At 37.7% G+C, this 19,245-nt stretch overlaps 1 protein-coding gene across 1 annotated transcript; it reads right to left on the reverse strand.

The window, feature by feature from the left end:
• Positions 1-5,294: 5,294 nt before the first annotated feature.
• LOC306874877 (major histocompatibility complex class I-related gene protein-like) lies at positions 5,295-16,077 on the reverse strand. Its single transcript, XM_079425170.1, has 4 exons — positions 15,934-16,077; positions 6,210-6,476; positions 5,840-6,118; positions 5,295-5,657 (listed from the first exon to the last, which is right to left on the reverse strand). Exons 1-4 carry the CDS (start codon positions 15,998-16,000, stop codon positions 5,323-5,325), a joined length of 948 nt encoding a protein of 315 aa, XP_079281296.1. The 5' UTR covers positions 16,001-16,077; the 3' UTR covers positions 5,295-5,322.
• Positions 16,078-19,245: the final 3,168 nt, after the last annotated feature.

A 19,245-nucleotide genomic window follows, 5' to 3' on the forward strand; every position in this document is an offset into this window, starting at 1 on the left:
ATAATAAATAATATAAAATACATTATATCCTATGTAAACAAGTAATTGTTAACTAGCCTTTTACTTTATTGCAGTTACGCAATCAACTAAATTTGCATGTGTGGTGGATAGCACAAAAGACCATTTTACAAAAATAAACATTTAAGCAAACCAACAAATAAATAAACCTTAAGAGGGAGCATGACCCGGCTTCAACCTCCCCCCCTGAATAAATGTCTAAAAATACTGATTGGAGTATCACTATAAATAATTCTACATGATAAAAAGATGGCTTTAAAAAGATCGGTATCGGACCGGCAGATACTGCTTTTTGTGATTGGCGTCAAAAATCCTGATCGGAGCACCCCTACCCTATACCAAATGGTAATTATGAGTGTGGTAATTGCGCTCAGTGCAATAATACATCAAAAACTTCTTTCTTTTGTCATCCAAGAACTGGTAAAAAATATAGAAAATAATAGAAATTCTGTTATTACCTGTGTTTCTACGCATGTTGTTTATTTGATTCCGTGTCCTTGTGGTTTAGATTATGTTGGAAAAACATCACGTCAACTTAAAGAATTAGTGAACATGAGAGTTCTGTCAGGAGAAAAGATGTGAAATATCCAGTTGCAGCCCATTTTCTTGCCCTAAATCGTGATGTTTCTACCTTACATGTTTGTGGTGTTGAAAGGGTTAATGTGCTAATTGAATTGCTCTTACAGCAACATGAGCGGTTTTGGATTTTTACCCCTCAGACATTATCACCTAACGGCATGAATGGTGAAGCTCTATTTAATGTGATGTTATAATGTAATCTGGGCCTGATGTGCGTTCTAGTATGCATGTACAGATTATGTTTACATGCATATGTGTATGAGTTTGTTTTTTGTTTTTTTGAAGTTGATGATGTACCTATTGTGGGTTGTTACTAATCAATGGATCTTTACAGAGATTGGTCATGAATTTGTTTTTAAATGTGGTTTACTTTGTGATTTTTATTTGTTAATAAGACGCTACACATTAGATCGTGCAGGGATCATGTTTGTGACTGATCTTATTAAAGACATGCTAACATCTCAGACACCGTGCAGAAATGCCATACCGCCAGAAATGGACGTAATCACTACATTAACATATTTGGCAACTGGAAAAATGCAACTATGCAGCAGTGATGATTTGGGTCTGTTACAGCACTTATTAGGCTATGTCTCTGTTCATTTCCTATAAAATACGATAAGTATGACAGCATGGTAAATAAAAAATAAAGAATATATATGTATATATAATGTGTGTGTGTGTATAGGAGAGAGAGAGGGAAAACAGGAAAAAATGGATTCGGCATTATGATTGGTCAGATCGCCTGTCAATCCAGCTCTATGGCAATGGTTAATTGCATAGCGACACCTTAGCAATGCCCTATCAACACCAGTTTAATTACAGAAAAAAATAACATTAAAACCCCAGTTTCTATCTAAAATGTGTGTCAAAAAGGTATATAAATAACACGACAGAACTGAACAGCTAAATCTGTTGCTTTGAGGAAGCACAGGCATGAGTGTAAGTGGTTGTCTTCCAGAGGTCAGAGATGACATTGTGAAGCTCCTCGAGCCGCAGGTTTGTTTGCAGGCTGCTGGATGAGAGAAACTGAAGATGTAATTTGGGCTTGGAAATCTTCAGCGAGTCTCGGATGGAGCCTGCGGCGAGCAGCGGGAGTGTGTGTGTGTTTTCCGGCCAGCGCGCTCATCTTCACTACCTCTCGTCGAGCTAATGGCCGCTGGAATCGTGCTGCAAGCGCTTGGACCCCTGAGAGCGAGAATAAACCTGCTGGGAGAAGAGAGAGGGGGACCCTCGCTGGTTCAAACAAGAGGTGAAGAGGTGAGCCAAAACACACTGCGAAGGTTGTTTATATTCCTCCCGAAGCTCCAGGGCGCCTCACGTGTCGAGTGTCGATTCATTTTCATTACCAAGAACAATATTTCAGCGGCGGCCACACCGGCCCCGTGAGGCGGAAAATTACACGATTTAGGGTTTTATCATCTGAAACACAAGAGTTTCATTTTCTGAGAGAAACTGAAGGGATGGAGAGAGACCTATAAAAAAAAGACTACAGATCTGTACTATAGTACCGAAGTAAAAGAAAAAACCGAGTACACCAAGGTAAGTTGAGTAATTGGGGAGTTCCAAAGTTAAATGTATGTATTAATGAATGAATGGATGAATATTGCTACACCCAATACCAGTGTCAACCAACAAAGTAAAACTATGACTAGAAAAAGTTGTAAATGAAGCAGGGGTGGTGTATTATTTAAAAGAACAGTGCACAAAACATTTAAACTCATCATTTACTCACCATCTGGATTTGTTGTTTAAAAGACAAATGCAACAGAATTGCACCACTCAGCAAGTCAATTATATATATTTATTTATTTTTTCTATTAATGCCACTGTAAATGTGTTACGGATTTGTGGTTGTAGGCTAAACAAAAGACGAACTAGCATCAACACACTCTTCCATTTATTAAACATTAAACTGAGACAAAGAAAAGGACAGAACTGAGGACTTAAAAGGGAAATGGAACAAAGGAGTTAACAAGATGATTAATGCCAAACAGGTGAAAGGCATACACCATGAACTTAACTAGAACAGGAAAACCCAAATAAGGACAAACAGGAACTGAACAGAAACCAACATGTGACAAAATGCATGAACAAAACTCACAACTGGTAATTTATGTATAAACCAATAAAAAGTAATCTGCGCCATGCATTCATGCCATGGATTTTTATATTTTCTTTTTGTGTGAGTGTGTGTGTGTGTTTTAAATCACAGGATAAAAAGACGAAAAATCTAAATTGTAAGTTATGGATAAAGATAAAACACATACTTTACAAAGCGCATATCTTTTACATAATTACACATTTAGCTGATGTTGCACATACCATTATTAAATTTCCATTGAAACGTGCTTTTTTTTTAAGCTCATGTTTCTTACAATCATTTTATTTATTATATACATACACTGTATATATAAATAACCTTTCAAATAATAAAAGCCCTCAAAACTACACATAATCAGTGAACTTATTCACAGAACATTTTTTACAGGATATAATTACATAATTACAGGACATTTTCTAAAAAAACATGTTTTGGTCACACATGCATGCTTGGAATCATTTTTTCTCCCACATCCTGAAGATTCCTGAAATATTGGAAAAGTGCCGATGATTGGAGGAAAGATTCAAAGATTTTTATAATTGCAGGTTGGCTTTTTATTTTGACAGGTTGTCTGCTCACACTTTGGATTCTGCAAAGTAATGTCATAACGATTAAAAGAGGATATTTGGAATTATACTGTTTAAAAACAAGCAAACAAAGACTTTTTTTCTAAATCACTACATTAAATGGATAGCTCACCCAAAACCAAGCGTAAAAACACTATAACACATTATTACCAACTTACTGTTATTATTCTCGATCGCGTATCCTCTGGATGGCCTTTCCCTTAAGCTCTGCCACACAAAAATGAAAGTGAAAGTGAAAGTCGTGACGTATTGTCAAGTATGGTGACCCATACTCGAAATTGGTGCTCTGCGTTTAACCCATCCAAGTGCACACACACAGCAGTGAGTAGTGAACAAATGCACACACACACACACACACAGCGTGAACACACACCCGGAGCAGTGGGCAGCCATGCTGCGGCGCCCGGGGAGCAATTGGGGGTTCGGTGCCTTGCTCAAGGGCACCTCAGTCGTGGTATTGAGGGTGGAGAGAGCGCTGTACATTCACTCCCCCCACCTACAATTCCTGCCGGCCGGGGATTCGAACCCGCAACCTTTCGATTACGAGTCCAACTCTCTAACCATTAGGCCACGACTTCCTGCAAATACTGCATCATCTTCAAATTGTCTGGAGGAACATGGAGGAAATACAATAAGTAGTCAACCAAAATGACTGTTTCTGCTGGCGTGGTAAATACAACAGTCAAATTTAAAAACTCATTCACAAAATCACCACCAGATGACACAAAGGGGCATTTGGTACAATGCACCCCAGAAAAAAAACAGGACGATTACGTCATTTTTTCAAACACACACTGTAAAGTATGTGTTATGTTGCGATGACACGAATCACGCGATCAAACTTCCATGTTATGATTTAGCCTACTGTAACATCGCGTCATCACTGGATCTGCGATAATGCAACACAAAAAATGGCATGTTCCCAAAATTGCCTCTAGGATGCTCTAAAACAGCAATTGTTATTCTATTTAGAATTTATTATAATATGTACATGAATGTACTTAATTTGTACATTATGTACATAGTTTGCCATTGAGGGTCACGTCACATGACAGCTGCCCCCCCCACACACACACACACTTTTAAAAAGGCCTGCCATGGCCCTGACGTCCACTATGGTTTCAGATGCAACTACAAGTAGTGGTCCCCTCAAATAGTGCCCTATATAGGGTATAGGCAGGGCCGTAGCCAGCTATGACTATGAGGTCACCGAGGTCCGGACATCGCTAAAATCTTTCATGTTCAAAAATAAAATTTGTTCTCTGAATGAGTAATTTGCTGTTTAAAACTCCTCATATGAATGTTTGTGTGTATTAGTAAGTTTAGACAAGAATGTTTCACATCCATGGTATGAAAATGATCGCTGTGAGATGCTGGCGCAGTAAACGAGGCTTGGGAGAGTTGTGAGTGAGGGCGCAGGCAGATCCAGCTATTATAAGCATATTTTCCACTTAATTTGACACTTTAAAAAATGTATAAAGTGGGAAGTTGCAGTTTAGGGTCAGCGACATGTTAAGAAACGCATAGTTTATACCAAGCATACTGTCTCTTTTATCCAGGGAATGAACGATTCCCATTTGCGAATGAATCGTATAATAAATATAATAGCCTATGCAAAAACAAGCAATGAAGACGTCTATGTTATTTCATTCAGTATAGTAGTTCAGTTTTCACAAATCATGCTAAAAACATTCATAAGCGCACTAGACAAAGTTATATAGCTATATTAAATCTATATAGCAATGATTATTCATGAAAACTATAACAGTAATATGTATTGTTGCATGATTAATAAACAACTGATAAAATGATATACATATAAAATTTATTTTAATTATGATTGTAACTTTTAATCAAGTTCATTCCTAACACTTCAAGTTATTCGCATCTCCTTGATTATTTCTGTTTGTTGCACTTGCAGCAGCATTTCTATCTCCCTTAAATGTTACGTAATCATCTCTCTATAATAAAATCAAGCATGTAACAATTTTAGTCATTTTAGTTTTAGTTGTAATATTTTATTAACCTTTAATATCAGCTACTTATTAACTGACAAAAAATAGGAACCAAAAAAAGCATTTTTTTACTCTCGATCTCATCCTCAGTCAGAATCTTCTGGATGGTCCCTGTCATGTGCTCCACCACACAAACATACTGGTTCTTCTTCCACTCGTCTGGTCGAATATTGAGGGTAGATGTCTTCTGGAAGGTCCCGTCTTCATTTGATAGTAGCTCTTCAAGATCCACATCTTCATCATCCTCCTGTCCATTTCTTAACCAGGTGATAGTGACTGCTGCTGGGTAGAAACCTGTGGCATGACACACCACTGGAGACGAGGGATCCTTTTGTAAAATAGACACTTCAGGAGCTAAAACAAATAAGATTGAGATAAATGTGATTAAAATACTTAATACTTCAGAAGAGATCGGTTAAATTTATGCATTTATTGTATGTACATTCTGTTTTAATGAAGCAGTCCATAAGAAAGAGTAGCACAGATAAAACATGATCTACTTCTTGAACAAAGTGAATTTCTTGAAGACAAGTTACCTCTTCTCTCTAAATCCACTTTCCTTAACCTCAAGAAATATTTTAACCAGTTAACACAATCATGTTGGTAGTATTGTTGTAGAAATTCAAGTTGGGCTCTGTTGTCATTCCACTTGTGGGTTGTTATTACTCCCAGTGGTACAGGTGTGATGTATCTGAGCTGCTTCAGGTTTAGTGTGACATAATCCTCTCCATCATAACCGTACTGATCAAACCCTTGGGATTCTTCAGTCTGATCATCCCATTCACATCCATACATCCTCTGATACGTATGAACACCTGAAGAACAAAAGGAGATGCCATAAGATCTGCTCCTTTTTAATGTATAAGGTCATCTTTGACATTTCTAGTATGAAGTATTGTAACTCACCGCGTGACTGATTGAATCGCTGCATTAGAACATGAATATTGTTTTTGTAGATCTTCTGCACTCGTTCTCTGATCTCAGTGTCTTCTTTCCACATGTCTGTAGATGCAAACTCCTTCATCCAGTGCTGTCTGGGAATCAGCTTCTTTATCTCACTGTCATAATAATCAATCTGTCGTCCATCCAGAGTAGTTACAGCAGAAAACTCTGGGATTCCTTCAGTCATCTGTCCATTTATTCCAGTGTATGTAGTGATGAAGGTGTGCAACTCTAAACAAACAACAAGACAATTACAGTTAAACACCACCATGTCTGGGTAAATTGTATTCTGGTACTGATTCTAAGTTACACAACAAAAAATTTAGGTAATTATGTTTAGGTAATATGATTACTTTGTGATATATTTTTGATTACTTTTAACATAACTTGTTTATAACATTGATTTAAATAGAATATAAAATACAAAAATAGTGAAAATACATTCCTTTTTTGTCAGTAACAATATGGCTAGTATGTTTGCCATGCTTCTAGCATGAATTAACACACCACTAACATGTTTTGGCATGTTTCTAGCATGACACCAGTCTGTGATAGAACCAAGCCTACAGGCAAATATAGATCTTTGCAACACTGGTAAGATAGTTAAAAGAACGAAGCCAAACCAGACAGTTATTATTCACCTCAACGGCCCTGTGAAAAAGTTCACAATATAAATCAAACTCTTTTGACTTATATTATTTGAGGGCATGAGCTAGGGATTGGAAATATATATGAAATATGTATTTCAAGATATGAGTAATTTTATTTCATGATAACAATTTATATTATGATATAGGCAATTTTCTTTAGCTTTGTTATTAGCAATAAGAGCATAGATGCAAATTACAAACAAAAGGACAAAAAAAAAAGACAAATGAAATAAACAACATTTTTGGGTACAGTAGGTCTAATTTACAGTAGTATTCAAGCAAGAGATAATACAGAAATTGAATAAAGTCATCAAATTGTAAAAAAGCGCTGCGTAATCTTCACTGTATTAAACATTCATTGATCCTTATTAAAGCTACCAAAGTCAAGATCAGTGAGTGATTTTTCTTTTTATTTTGTTGTTTGATTAATAATACAGATACAGACAGCAGCAGGAATATTAGCCTGCTGTCACTTTAAGAGCTGCATGGATCCAATTTATTGATACACGTGTTTCTTTCTCATCCGTTTCCATCACTTAAGTCATAAGATAAGACGGGCATTTTAACATAATTGTGTGGGTATTTTTGACCATTGAAGTGCAGTAAGTAGTGAAAGATATCTGAATTTGCAATCTCATGCTGTCTGTGAGAAAGGCAGCTTTCTTTATTGGCGCTTAATAACTCTCGCTTTACTTTCTCATTCATGCATGTTCATCTTTCACTCTAAATTGTCAATAACTTTAAGCACTCCTTCGCTGCGTGGATATGTGGATATACGAAGTTTGGGACAGCCAGTGTTCATGCAGGAAGCGGAAGCAGAGTGCTGAACACACACTGTCCTGCTGTCGCAAGTCGACAAAACTCAGGAAATATGGCTCTTATGAAAACAATGTCATTCTTAAATTAACAGTACTAATAAAATGAGGAATCGCACCATTTTTTAAAACAGGGTATCGCAATACATTTTGAGTACCCGGATATAGTGCTACATTATATTGGACTAGATCAATAATAAACTAAAAAGGGACAGAATAAGTAATAAGTAAATAAATAAATAAAAAAATAAACTGTTTTGTATTCAAGAAATTTAGATTAGAAACAATTAGAAAAAATCTGATTAAAACACCTATCAGTTCATCCAGGGATATTATCGATAAGCAAAAATATTAAAAACATTTCTGTTAATTAAAATTAAGCTGAAATAAAACAAAATTGATAATAAATATAATATGAACATCAATTGAAAACTTGAAAATTAAAGCCATTGCCTTGGCAATGAGCTAAGTTTACGTTGATGCACTGGAAATAAAAAACAAATTGAAATAGCAATATTAAAAAAAAAATAATTATAATAAAATGACAAAAGCACACAATAAAATTACAAAACAATAAACAAAAATTATCAAGAAAATGAAAAATAGAAAAATAAACACTAATTCAAAATATTAACAAAACTAAAGAAACTCAGAGTTCAACACATGGAAGCAGATGAAGGCCTTGCTGACAGAAATCTTTATTTTTAACACAATACCAGCATCTATGGCTATATTCATGGCGAGAGCAGAGTTTAATTATTCAAAAATAAAAATTTAATTAGATATATAAGAGTTTTTTGTCGCTGTTCAAAAAAGCCGTAAAACCAAATTTGGATTTACTTGGTTAGTTGACAGGGAATTCATCCCTAATTATTCATCGTTAATCTCACCTGAGTAAACAAAAGGCACGTAGATGAAGAAAATGATGAACTTCATTATGGACAAAAATCCATGCATTTGACTCTCAAATAAGTATAGTTGTCAAAGAACGCTGCAAACACTCTCTAGCCTTCACCACATCGACAGGAAGAAGTGGTTACTGAGGGAAGCTGCAGCTCTATATAAACAGTTTCAAGACAGATGAGTGTGTGTGAGTGAGTGTATGTGTGTGTGTGTAAGTGGTACATAAGTACATAAACAAAACAATTAAATAAAAAATAAAGTAAAACAGACATAACAATAGTAAGAAAACATAATAGTAATGATAACAGTAATAATAATAATAATAGAATTATAGGATGGAGGGCGAGGAAGGTGATAAGTAATAATAGTAACAGCAATAATATTAATTAATAAATAATAACAACAATAATAATAGCAATAATAGTAATTAACACAATTGATCAGAAATGAGGGGAAAGTTGGAGGGTGAGGAGGATGACAAATATCAATAATAATTGTATTAAATAGTAATTGGTAATAGTAGCAACAATAACGATTATAGACTTATTCATCAGAGACAGGGGGGTGGTTGGAGGATCAGGAAGAGGACAAATAGTAATAATAATAATAATGGTAGTAATAGTAGTAGTAATGACAAAATAATAATAATAATAAAGCTATAAATAGTAAGATATTGTAAGGCTGCCTCTGGGCCCTCCGTGAGCAAGGCATAAATTAGGCCCAAGACGAGCCGTCAAGGAGAGGTGCTGCAGGGCACAATTCCCAAAGTCCCACCCCCGGCCGCCACGCTTACCCTACATATGTATATGTATATGTATTGTTGAGTGTATGATGCATTAAAAAAGTGTGACGTGCAGCGTCGAACCAGCCCAGTGTAAAGTCCAGGCCCCCATGCTCACGTCCCACTTACCCTGTGTGTGTATGATTGAGTGGTGTACTGTGCGCCCCACAGTACACCCACCAACCACTAAACCAAACCACACAGGGCAGGAAATGAGAGGCCATAGCCAACCGAGGCCCAGAGGCGTGAAAAGAGAACAGGGGAGAGAGAGAGAGAGAGAGAGAGAGAGAGAGAGAGAGAGAGAGAAAAAATAATAAGATAATTAAAAACAAAAAACAAAAAAAAGTGGGGAGAACAGAAAGAGACAGAAAGGATAGAGAAAGAAGAAGAAAAAAATAAACAAGTTTAACCTTTTATAAGTTTTAATTTAGTTTGATATTAGCCATTGTTGCTACCTCTTCCTAACCCACCAATGGGTAAAACCCATTTTAAATAATTTTCGTCCAGTAAGGTGAAATCTTTGTGCTTTGGGTATGTGGTACAGTAAACGGTCTGAGTGCTGAGATGAGTTCTCTTTTGCATCTTCTTGATCTTGAATGGTGTAAAATCTCTTGAATCTTTACACTGGAATCAAGTTGATAGGCATTGCCCAAAATTAAATGTCCCCAACTAAACGAGCCAAAAGTGACAAAAAAAAAAACCTTGGGAGAAGCCAGGCTCAATCGGTGGAACAGTTCTCCTCTGACCAGACAAAACCAGCATGGTCTGGTTTTAATTCATTACTGCAAAACAAGTCAGAATTGTGCAAAGGACTCGTTGGGTTCCGTGGTCTTGTGCTGATGGCCGTCTAGGTGACGAGGTCTTTACATTTACATTTATTCATTTAGCTGACGCTTTTATCCAAAGCGACTTACAATTGCTATATATGTCAGAGGTCGCACGCCTCTGGAGCAACTAGGGGGTTAAGTGTCTTGCTCAGGGACACATTGGTGTCTCACAGTGGATTCGAACCCGGGTCTCTCACACCAAAGGCATGTGTCTTATCCACTGCGCCATCACCAGTCCTTCATAAAGCAACTGTCTTTGGGGCTCATCTAATTGACATGGTTCCTGATCTGGATACAGACTGGATCCAGGTGGCTACGGTGACCTCGGAATAAGAATGAAACACACTAATATATAAGTATAACTTATACATAACTTTAGAAGTAATGAACACTGACTCGCTATTAAAAACAGTCTCTTGTCGCCATCTAAAGGCTGAACAATGTAACTAAAATCACTATCACAAACACACACAGTTTCTCAAGACTAAATACTATTATTAAATACTGCTATTATTGCTATAAAATATTATGTATTGAATAATAATATTTAATAAACAACATCAAGATGGCGCCGCTGTGTTCGGACGCCGTTCGGGTCGCTCCGCTGAGATTTTGCTTCAACTTTCTTTTTTACTTAGTTTTACTTTCTCTTTTTACACATCTCACGTCGGCACTGATCACCTACAACATAGAAACACTTTTGGACATTGGAAACCGCTACACCAACCTGCTTCAGGACACTTTATCCACGAATCCTGCGTGGCCTCTGGAGATTCTTCGGAACGCGGAGATAAACAATACCCCCCCCGAGGCGACGGATCAAGAAACACCGCGGGAAGCGCGCTGGAATTCGAGTCAGACTCAGGAAAAGGGCTCACAGTCCTCCTCTTCCAAGCATTCTCCTCGCTAATGTCCAATCCTTGGAAAATAAGATGGACGATCTTAGAGCCAGGATTAGTTTCCAACGGGACATAAGGGACTGTAACATCCTTTGTTTGTCAGAAACGTGGCTTTCGTCCTCGGTCCCGGACACTGCTGTAATGCCAAGTGATAACTTATCTGTCTTTCGGACGGACAGAACAGCAGAGGCCGGTAAATCCAGGGGTGGAGGAGTATGTTTCATGATCAACAAGAAATGGTGTGATCCCAGGAATATCTCCATTCTGTCACGTTCCTGCTCGCCTCATCTGGAACATCTTTCCATTATCTGCCGCCCATTTTATCTGCCCCGGGAGTTTTCATCGACCATTGTTACTGCTGTTTACATTCCACCACAGGCGGACACCGGCTTGGCTTTGTCTAAACTTCACGATGTGCTCAGCGGCTACATTAACAAACATCCTGACGCTGCCTTCATCATCGCGGGGGACTTTAACAAAGCCAACCTCAGACAGGTCATGCCGAACTTCCATCAACACGTATCCTGTCCAACTAGAGGACCAAACACACTGGATCATTGCTACACTCAGTTCAAGGATGCCTACAAAGCCCGCTCACTACCGGCTTTTGGCAAATCGGACCATGCCACCATTTTTCTAACACCGGGATACAAACAAAGGCTCGTTCAGGAACCTCCGGTTCAGAGAGTAGTGACGCGCTGGTCCTCCCACTCAGAGACTATGCTGCAGGCGGCGCTTGATGACGTCGACTGGGACATGTTCCGGGCGAGTTCTTCTGACGTCAGCGAGTTCACGGATGTAGCATTAAGCTTCGTAAACACGATAACCGAGCAAGCTACAGAAACAATAACGATAAGGACATTCTCCAATCAGAAACCGTGGGTGGACAGAACAATCCGTGCCGCGGTTAACACACGCACTGCCGCTTACAATGAGGCTCTTCTGTCTGGGAATACGAGCGACTACAAAGCATCGTCCTATGCTCTCCGACGCGCAGTAAGAGCCGCTAAACACAGATACAGAGAGAGAATTGAGTCTCATTTCCAGCTCAACGACTCTCGACGGATGTGGCAGGGACTGAGGACCATCTGTGACTTCGGAAACAAATCCTCCGCGGAGGTGAGAGCAGATCCGTTGCTGGCCGACGAGTTAAACATCTTCTATGATGTTCTTCTAAACCGCTTCGATGGCAACGGCGGCGGCGCATCTCTGCCGACCAGCGCGTCAGGAAGCAGCAGGCAGAGCAGCGATGATCCTGTAATCACCGTGTCAGAGGATGAGGTTCGGAGGGCGCTAAAGAGAGTGAACGTCAGGAAAGCAGCCGGACCTGATGGGATAACCGGCCGTGTTCTGAAGTCCTGCGCCGATCAGCTCGCTGGTTTGTTCACGTCTATCTTTAATGAGTCCCTTGCTACCTCCGTGGTTCCCACCTCATTCAAAAAATCCATCATTATCCCTGTGCCAAAGAACAATAAACCCTCTTGCCTGAATGACTATCGCCCAGTTGCCCTCACATCTATAGTCATGAAGGTTTTTGAGAGACTTGTAAAGAGCCACATCTGCTCCTCCATCCCTGATACTCTGGACCCTCTTCAGTTTGCCTATCGCCCAAACAGATCCACGGACGATGCCATTTCTCACGTTCTCCACTCTTCCCTCACACACTTGGACAGCAACAATGGGAATTATGTAAGGCTGCTATTCATTGACTATAGCTCAGCTTTCAACACTATAGTCCCCATCAAGCTGGCATCTAAACTCACAGACCTCGGCCTAAACTCCTCACTCTGTTACTGGATTCAAGACTTCCTCACCGGCAGACCTCAAGTGGTGAAAGTTGGCCAGTTCACCTCAAACTCCATCACTCTGAACATAGGAGCCCCACAGGGCTGTGTCCTGAGTCCCCTGCTCTACTCTCTCTACACGCATGACTGCGTGTCCTCTCACAGCTCCACATCTATTGTCAAATTCGCTGATAATACTGTGGTTCTGGGCCTCATCTCCAACAACGATGAGACCGCATACTTGGATGAGGTAGAGAGTCTCACATCATGGTGCCAGGACAACTGTCTCTCTCTGAATGTGAGCAAAACTAAAGAGCTGATCATGGACTTTAGGAAGAGACAGCAGCAGCCCTACACTCCTCTTATGATCAGTGGGACCCCTGTGGAGAGGGTGAGTAGCTTCAAGTACCTCAGTGTAAACATCTCCGAGAACCTGACTTGGACTACACACATCCAAACACAGGTCAAGAAAGCCAGACAAAGACTGTACCATCTGCGACAGCTGAGGAAATTCAGGGTCTCACCAGCAATCCTGAAAACTTTCTATTCAGGGACCATAGAAAGTGTATTGACTCAGTGCATCTCAGTGTGGTATGGAAACAGCTCCAATCAGGACTGCAAAGCACTACAGAGAGTTGTGCGCTTAGCTGAGCGCATCTCAGGGTCTGCTCTCCCCTCTGTGCAGGACATCTACCTCAAACGCTGCAAAAATAGAGCTGTTAAAATCTTCAAGGACTCTAATCACCCTGGTAACCGTCTATTCACTTTGCTTCCATCTGGTAAGCGCTTCCGTAGCCTGATGGCAAAAACTGAGAGACTTAGGAGGAGCTTCTTCCCCCAGGCCATCAGGCTCCTAAACTCTAACTCTGTGTCATAACATCACTTGACTCCATGTAAATATCACCATATCAATAAGCTATTAATAATTTTTCTCTACCTCATATTGCTGCTATTCAAATACCCTGTACAACTTTTTTGCACATTATTTTTGCACATTCCTCTTATTACTATTTAAGTCAACAACATACTGACCTGCACATTTATATTTATATTTTTTATCTTATCTTTTATTTTATTTTATTTTATTTTATTTTATTCTTTTATTTTATTTTTTCTACTTTTCTTCTTTTAATATTTGTATACTTTATAATTGCACTGTCCTTGGAGCGGACCTGACCTACATTTCACTGCTGGTTATACTCTGTATAATTGTGTATGTGACAAATAAAAACTCTTGAATCTTGAATCTTGAATCTTGAACATCAACATAAAAGTTGACAGGCTATTCAGTCAAAAGTACAAAGGTAGTGCTCTGATTTACAGCATTAAATTTATATAAGGTATAACGTGATGAGATTCTGCCATCAACCAAATCTATTTGCTCTGGAACAAATAATAGATTAATGAGACCAAAGACTTTAAAAGGGTCATATGGTGCGATTTCAAGTTTTCCTTTCTCTTTGGAGTGTTACAAGCTGTTTGTGCATAGATAAGATCCCTGAAGTTGCAAAGACTAAAGTCTCAAACCCAAAGAAATATTCTTTATAAAAGTTAAGACTCGTCCAGAGCCTCCTAAAACGGCTCATTGAAAAAACACCCCCACATGTCTAAGTCACGGTGTGGGAAGATTTGCATAACACAGCCCAAATGTATACTCAATGAAAGAGGGCATAATGTTTGTTCTCGCTGTAGTATTGTTGCGCCATGTCCTGGAGACGCTGTGTTTCGTTGTGAAAGCGAAACTTCTTTGTTTGAGCTTCCAAATGAGTACACAACTAGAAATCAGTAGTTAAGTTGTATTTACAACACTGTTCCAGAACAGTTCAACCCAAATATTAGAGTGTGTGCAGCGCATTTTACGGAGGATTATTTCCTGAACCTGGAAGAGTAGCCTACAACGCTGGCTTGCACAAAGGCTGTTTCTATAAAGTGGGGCAATTCCAAATTTGCAAGGACAGTCTGGCGCTTCTGACACAGCCTGTAAGTATGTTTTCATATTTACAGAATTTGCCACAGATGATTCAAACGTGAGTTTTGAGCTGTGTAGAGTAGTGCTTGTTGTTTGTCATTTCTCCGATCACAAATGCGTAAAATGACAGTATAAGTCATTATAATCAGTAATTATGTCCCCACTGGATGCAACAAATGCCTTGTTTATAATGATTTATTGTTTTTGTCTCGTCGTGCTGGGACACGGCATCACAATACGGTGAGGGGCGTATCATTTCCGTCACATGCTTAAGGTATTCGGCCAATCACAACACACCGGATCGCTGGCCAATCAGAGCACACCACGCTTCTCATAATGATGAGCTTTGTAAAAATCGTTTCAGAAAGGCGAAGCATAGAGGAGCAACAATAATGTACAGTATGTGGAAAATAATGTGTTTTTGAACCAACACCTTGCATTACACCAAATACACAAAATAATGTTATTTTTAGCAACATCATATGACCTCTTTAATTTTTATATGCTTATGGAGTGTCTTCTTTAAAAAGACCAACCTAGGTCTGTAATCTAAAGCATTCATGAATTACAACCATTTAAATTCAGATCTATGTTCAAAAAAGGCAGGGGACAGTTAACAGGTTAATTTACATTAAAAGTGTGCATAAGTTTAAGTTGAAGCACTAATATTATTTAGTTTATTTAGTTATTAAGGGAAATAACTAAAACTGACATATAAATAAATGAAACCTACATAATTACAAATAATAAGAAGAATAAAATTAAATAGCTAAAATCTAAACTAATTAACATGGAAACTATAAAAATAAAAGCTAATTCAAAATATTAATAAAACTAAATTAACACTGAGAAGTAGCTGAAGGGACTGCTGACAGAAATATTTTTTTAAAGCCATGTCAGCTTCTATGGCTATAGACATAAGTTTAGTTATTCAAAAATAAAACTAAATTAGCTGTTTAAGATTCATTTTTTTTCTTAAAACCTTAAAACCAAATTTGGATTAATTTGGTTAGCAGACAGAGAATTCATCCTTTAGATGATATCATGAAATTAATCTCACCTGAGTAAACAAAAGGTGCATAGATTAAGAAAAAGATGAACTTCATTATGGATGCAAATCCGTGCATATCACTCTGAAATAAGTGTAGTCGCCAAAGAGCGCTGCAAAAACCGTGTAGTATTCAGCACAATGACAGAAAGATGTGGTTACTGAGGGAAGATGCTGCTCTAGATAAACAGTTTCAATACGGATGCTTGTTTCTTTTACTCACAAGCTGACGTTGCTTCATTCAGTGACTTTTTTTCCCATGCAGACATTTGATTATTTCTGGTAACACTTTATTTCAATGGCCCACTTTAGACATTCTACTAACTATAAGTAACTTAACAACTACATGTCAACTAGCAGTCATTAGAGCACTATAGACTTTTAGAAGATTTAGTAGCACATGATAGATTTAGGTGAGATAATATCTCACTTAAATGTTTCCTCATTTTTGTTTTTAATATTTATATAATTAGGTGTTGATTTATATTTATAGTGTTAGAAAGATACTTACAATGTAGTGTACAACTCTAGATTGTTGGGGAAGTCGTGGCCTAATGGTTAGAGAGTCGGACTCGTAATCGAAAGGTTGTGAGTTCGAGCCCCCGGCCGGCAGGAATTGTAGGTGGGGGGAGTGAATCCGTGTGTGTGTGTGTGTGTGTGTGTGTGAGAGAGTGTGTGTGAGAGAGACCATACTTGACAATACGTCACGACTTTACTAGATGGAGCTATGGGGCAATTTTGTTGTGCAATAGCTTACTAGCTGCCCCTTGGTAGAGCAAACGCATACAGCGCCCCTGCCTGTGGGGATGAGTAATATTATATACCCGTAAGACCTTTGTTTATCATCAGAACACAAATTAAGATATTTTTGATGAAATCCGAGAGCTTTCGAGAAGCGTCTCGCTGCAGCCTACAAGATCTAGGGGGCGTGAATGGATCCAGATCCAACTCCTCCCACCTGCCTATACCTATACCTACCCTTCTCCACCCCTAAACCTACCAATCTCCACCTCCTAGATGTAGATCCAACCATGCCCCATGGATGTTGTGGACTGCAACGAGCCCTACTTGGAGCTTTCTGACCCTCCATAGACAGCAACATAATTACTACGTTCAAGGCCCAGAAACATAGTAAGGACATCGTTAAAATCAACCGTAATTTTACGAAGCTAAGATAATACATTTTGTGCACAAAGAAAACAAAAATAACAACTTTATTCAACGATTTCTCCGCCATTCAAGAGAGTGGTGACAGAGACTGACCTGGAAGGGAAGAAATCGTATATATATAGCCTACACTATATACACTTATAGGGTACAACGGGGCTAAAGTCGCCCTGGGGTAAAAGGCACCTTTGATATTATTTTCATCTAAATCACTAGATAGCACAAAAACATGGCTTAGCACTTTCCAAAACATCTGCTTTTCAGGATGCATGTGTATATTTATCTGATCTTTGAAGTGATCGTGTGCAGCAGCACAAAGTTGTTTGATTGCTTACTCTATCTAATATTTTAATGTTTTTTTAAATATTGTAGATTTAAGTAGCAAATGAAAATCGCTAAAATGAATGAGATAAATGTCTTCTTTATGATTTTTAGTTTTGTTTAAGATAATTAAAGCAATAGTTTTTTAATAACGAAAGAATATGTAGAAGTATGGTATTTGGGGTAAAAAAGCGCCCCTGCTGTTGGGGCTAAAGGAACAGTAATTAACATGATAATTAATAGATCGCTCACTTTTCCATTTGTTGACATGACATGGTTAGATTCAGATGATAAATATCATATATTATATTGGGTGTCCATATTAGAGATAATCACCGTTTAGAATGAACCCATCATATTTAAAAACATGATATTAATCATATCATATAATAAAATATAATTTGTTGTTACTACTGTAGATATATATTCAATTATCATTGGATCTCCTTCAATGTTTTCAGAATCTTTACTTATTAAAATGATTTTGTTTCTGTATTTTAAAACATTGTTTTATATACAGTATATTAACATTTTAATGACAGTATATTTATTGATCAAAAATTATTTTATTTTTAAAAATAAACAGAAAATAGTACAAACTTTGCTAAAGTGATTGTTTTGAACAAGTATTAACTTATGCATTATTTTAGCTGAAGTATTTGTATCAATACTGTGTGTGGAGTAAAAGGACCCTCTTGCCACCTCATACATTTATAAGATTTTTAAACAAAATAAACAACTTGAATGATTTATTTTCACACAAAATCTGTTGCTCCATTAATGTTCAATACAACGTAAATATTTTTTTCTGTAATTATATATTTTAGGCGCAATGAATAGCACATTTGTTTTCTTAAGGTATATATATATATATTAAGTTATTTTTTTATATACACTCCCAATTAAAATTATGGACCTATAGAAACATATATGATATCAAATGCTTATAATACTCATAAAAGCTCAAACACACATGATTACAAATTATTCACACAATGGCAATAAATTATTCATAATTTATAAATTCTCCCTAATTCTTTCTTTTTCTTCTCTTTATAAATTTTGTGTTCATGTGACGCAGAGAGTCCCAATTTTTTTGTCAGTCAAACCAATTTAACTTGTAATCAGTAACCAGCACGGTTTACAGGACATTTTCTTTTGAAATACTGTATTTACAAATGGAAAGACAAGATCCCACCCAGTAACACATCTAAGGTGCCCATTACAGCTGCTATTAACATGAGTTTCATAAACAGGATGTTCTTTAGCTGTTTTGCATTTGTACCTTCACATCTAGTACCAACATCACACATACTGTATGTTAGAAAGTGTTTTTTTTTTTCTTATTCATTAAGTGTCGTATCTTGTCCAAGGCACCAAGTGAGCAAAAACTGCCACTGATGCAGGTTTATGATGTTCTCTTGGATGTTATTCAACACTAAACACACTTGGACTGAAATCTGGGATCTGGACAGATGAACGGAGGAAACTCTTCAAAGATTTAGTTCTACTATTAATTCTGACAGACTTCCAGCTCATACTTCAGCTCTGCAAAGTAATGTCATACATATTAATTGAAGATATATATTTTTTGTAAAAGCACTGAAACAACATGTGAACATTCCAAATCTAGAATTTGGGGATTTGTAAAAAAAATAAAAAATAAAAATACAGCAAATTCCCCAATCAATTTCTGTGCCTAAAGAGTGTTGCCAAATTAAACATTTGGCCTTGACCGTTTTTGTAAATGTAGATTTTGAAACTTAAACCCATACACAGTAAAATATCTGCAAATCTAGACTTCTGAATGCTTATGTAATCACTGCTAACATTCCC

Source organism: Barbus barbus, assembly GCF_936440315.1.
Source record: "Barbus barbus genome assembly, chromosome: 9".
NCBI lineage: Eukaryota > Metazoa > Chordata > Actinopteri > Cypriniformes > Cyprinidae > Barbus > Barbus barbus.

What these genes read in the sequence shown, in the direction of transcription:
- LOC306874877 (XM_079425170.1), bottom strand. Translation starts at nt 16,000, where the DNA reads ATGCACGGATTTGCATCCATAATGAAGTTCATCTTTTTCTTAATCTAT. An exon ending in TGCACCTTTTGTTTACTCAG is followed by an intron (nt 6,477 to 15,933) that starts GTGAGATTAATT and finishes TTGTTTGTTTAG; the next exon opens with AGTTGCACACCTTCATCACT. An exon ending in AGTGGATTTAGAGAGAAGAG is followed by an intron (nt 5,658 to 5,839) that starts GTAACTTGTCTT and finishes TATTTGTTTTAG; the next exon opens with CTCCTGAAGTGTCTATTTTA.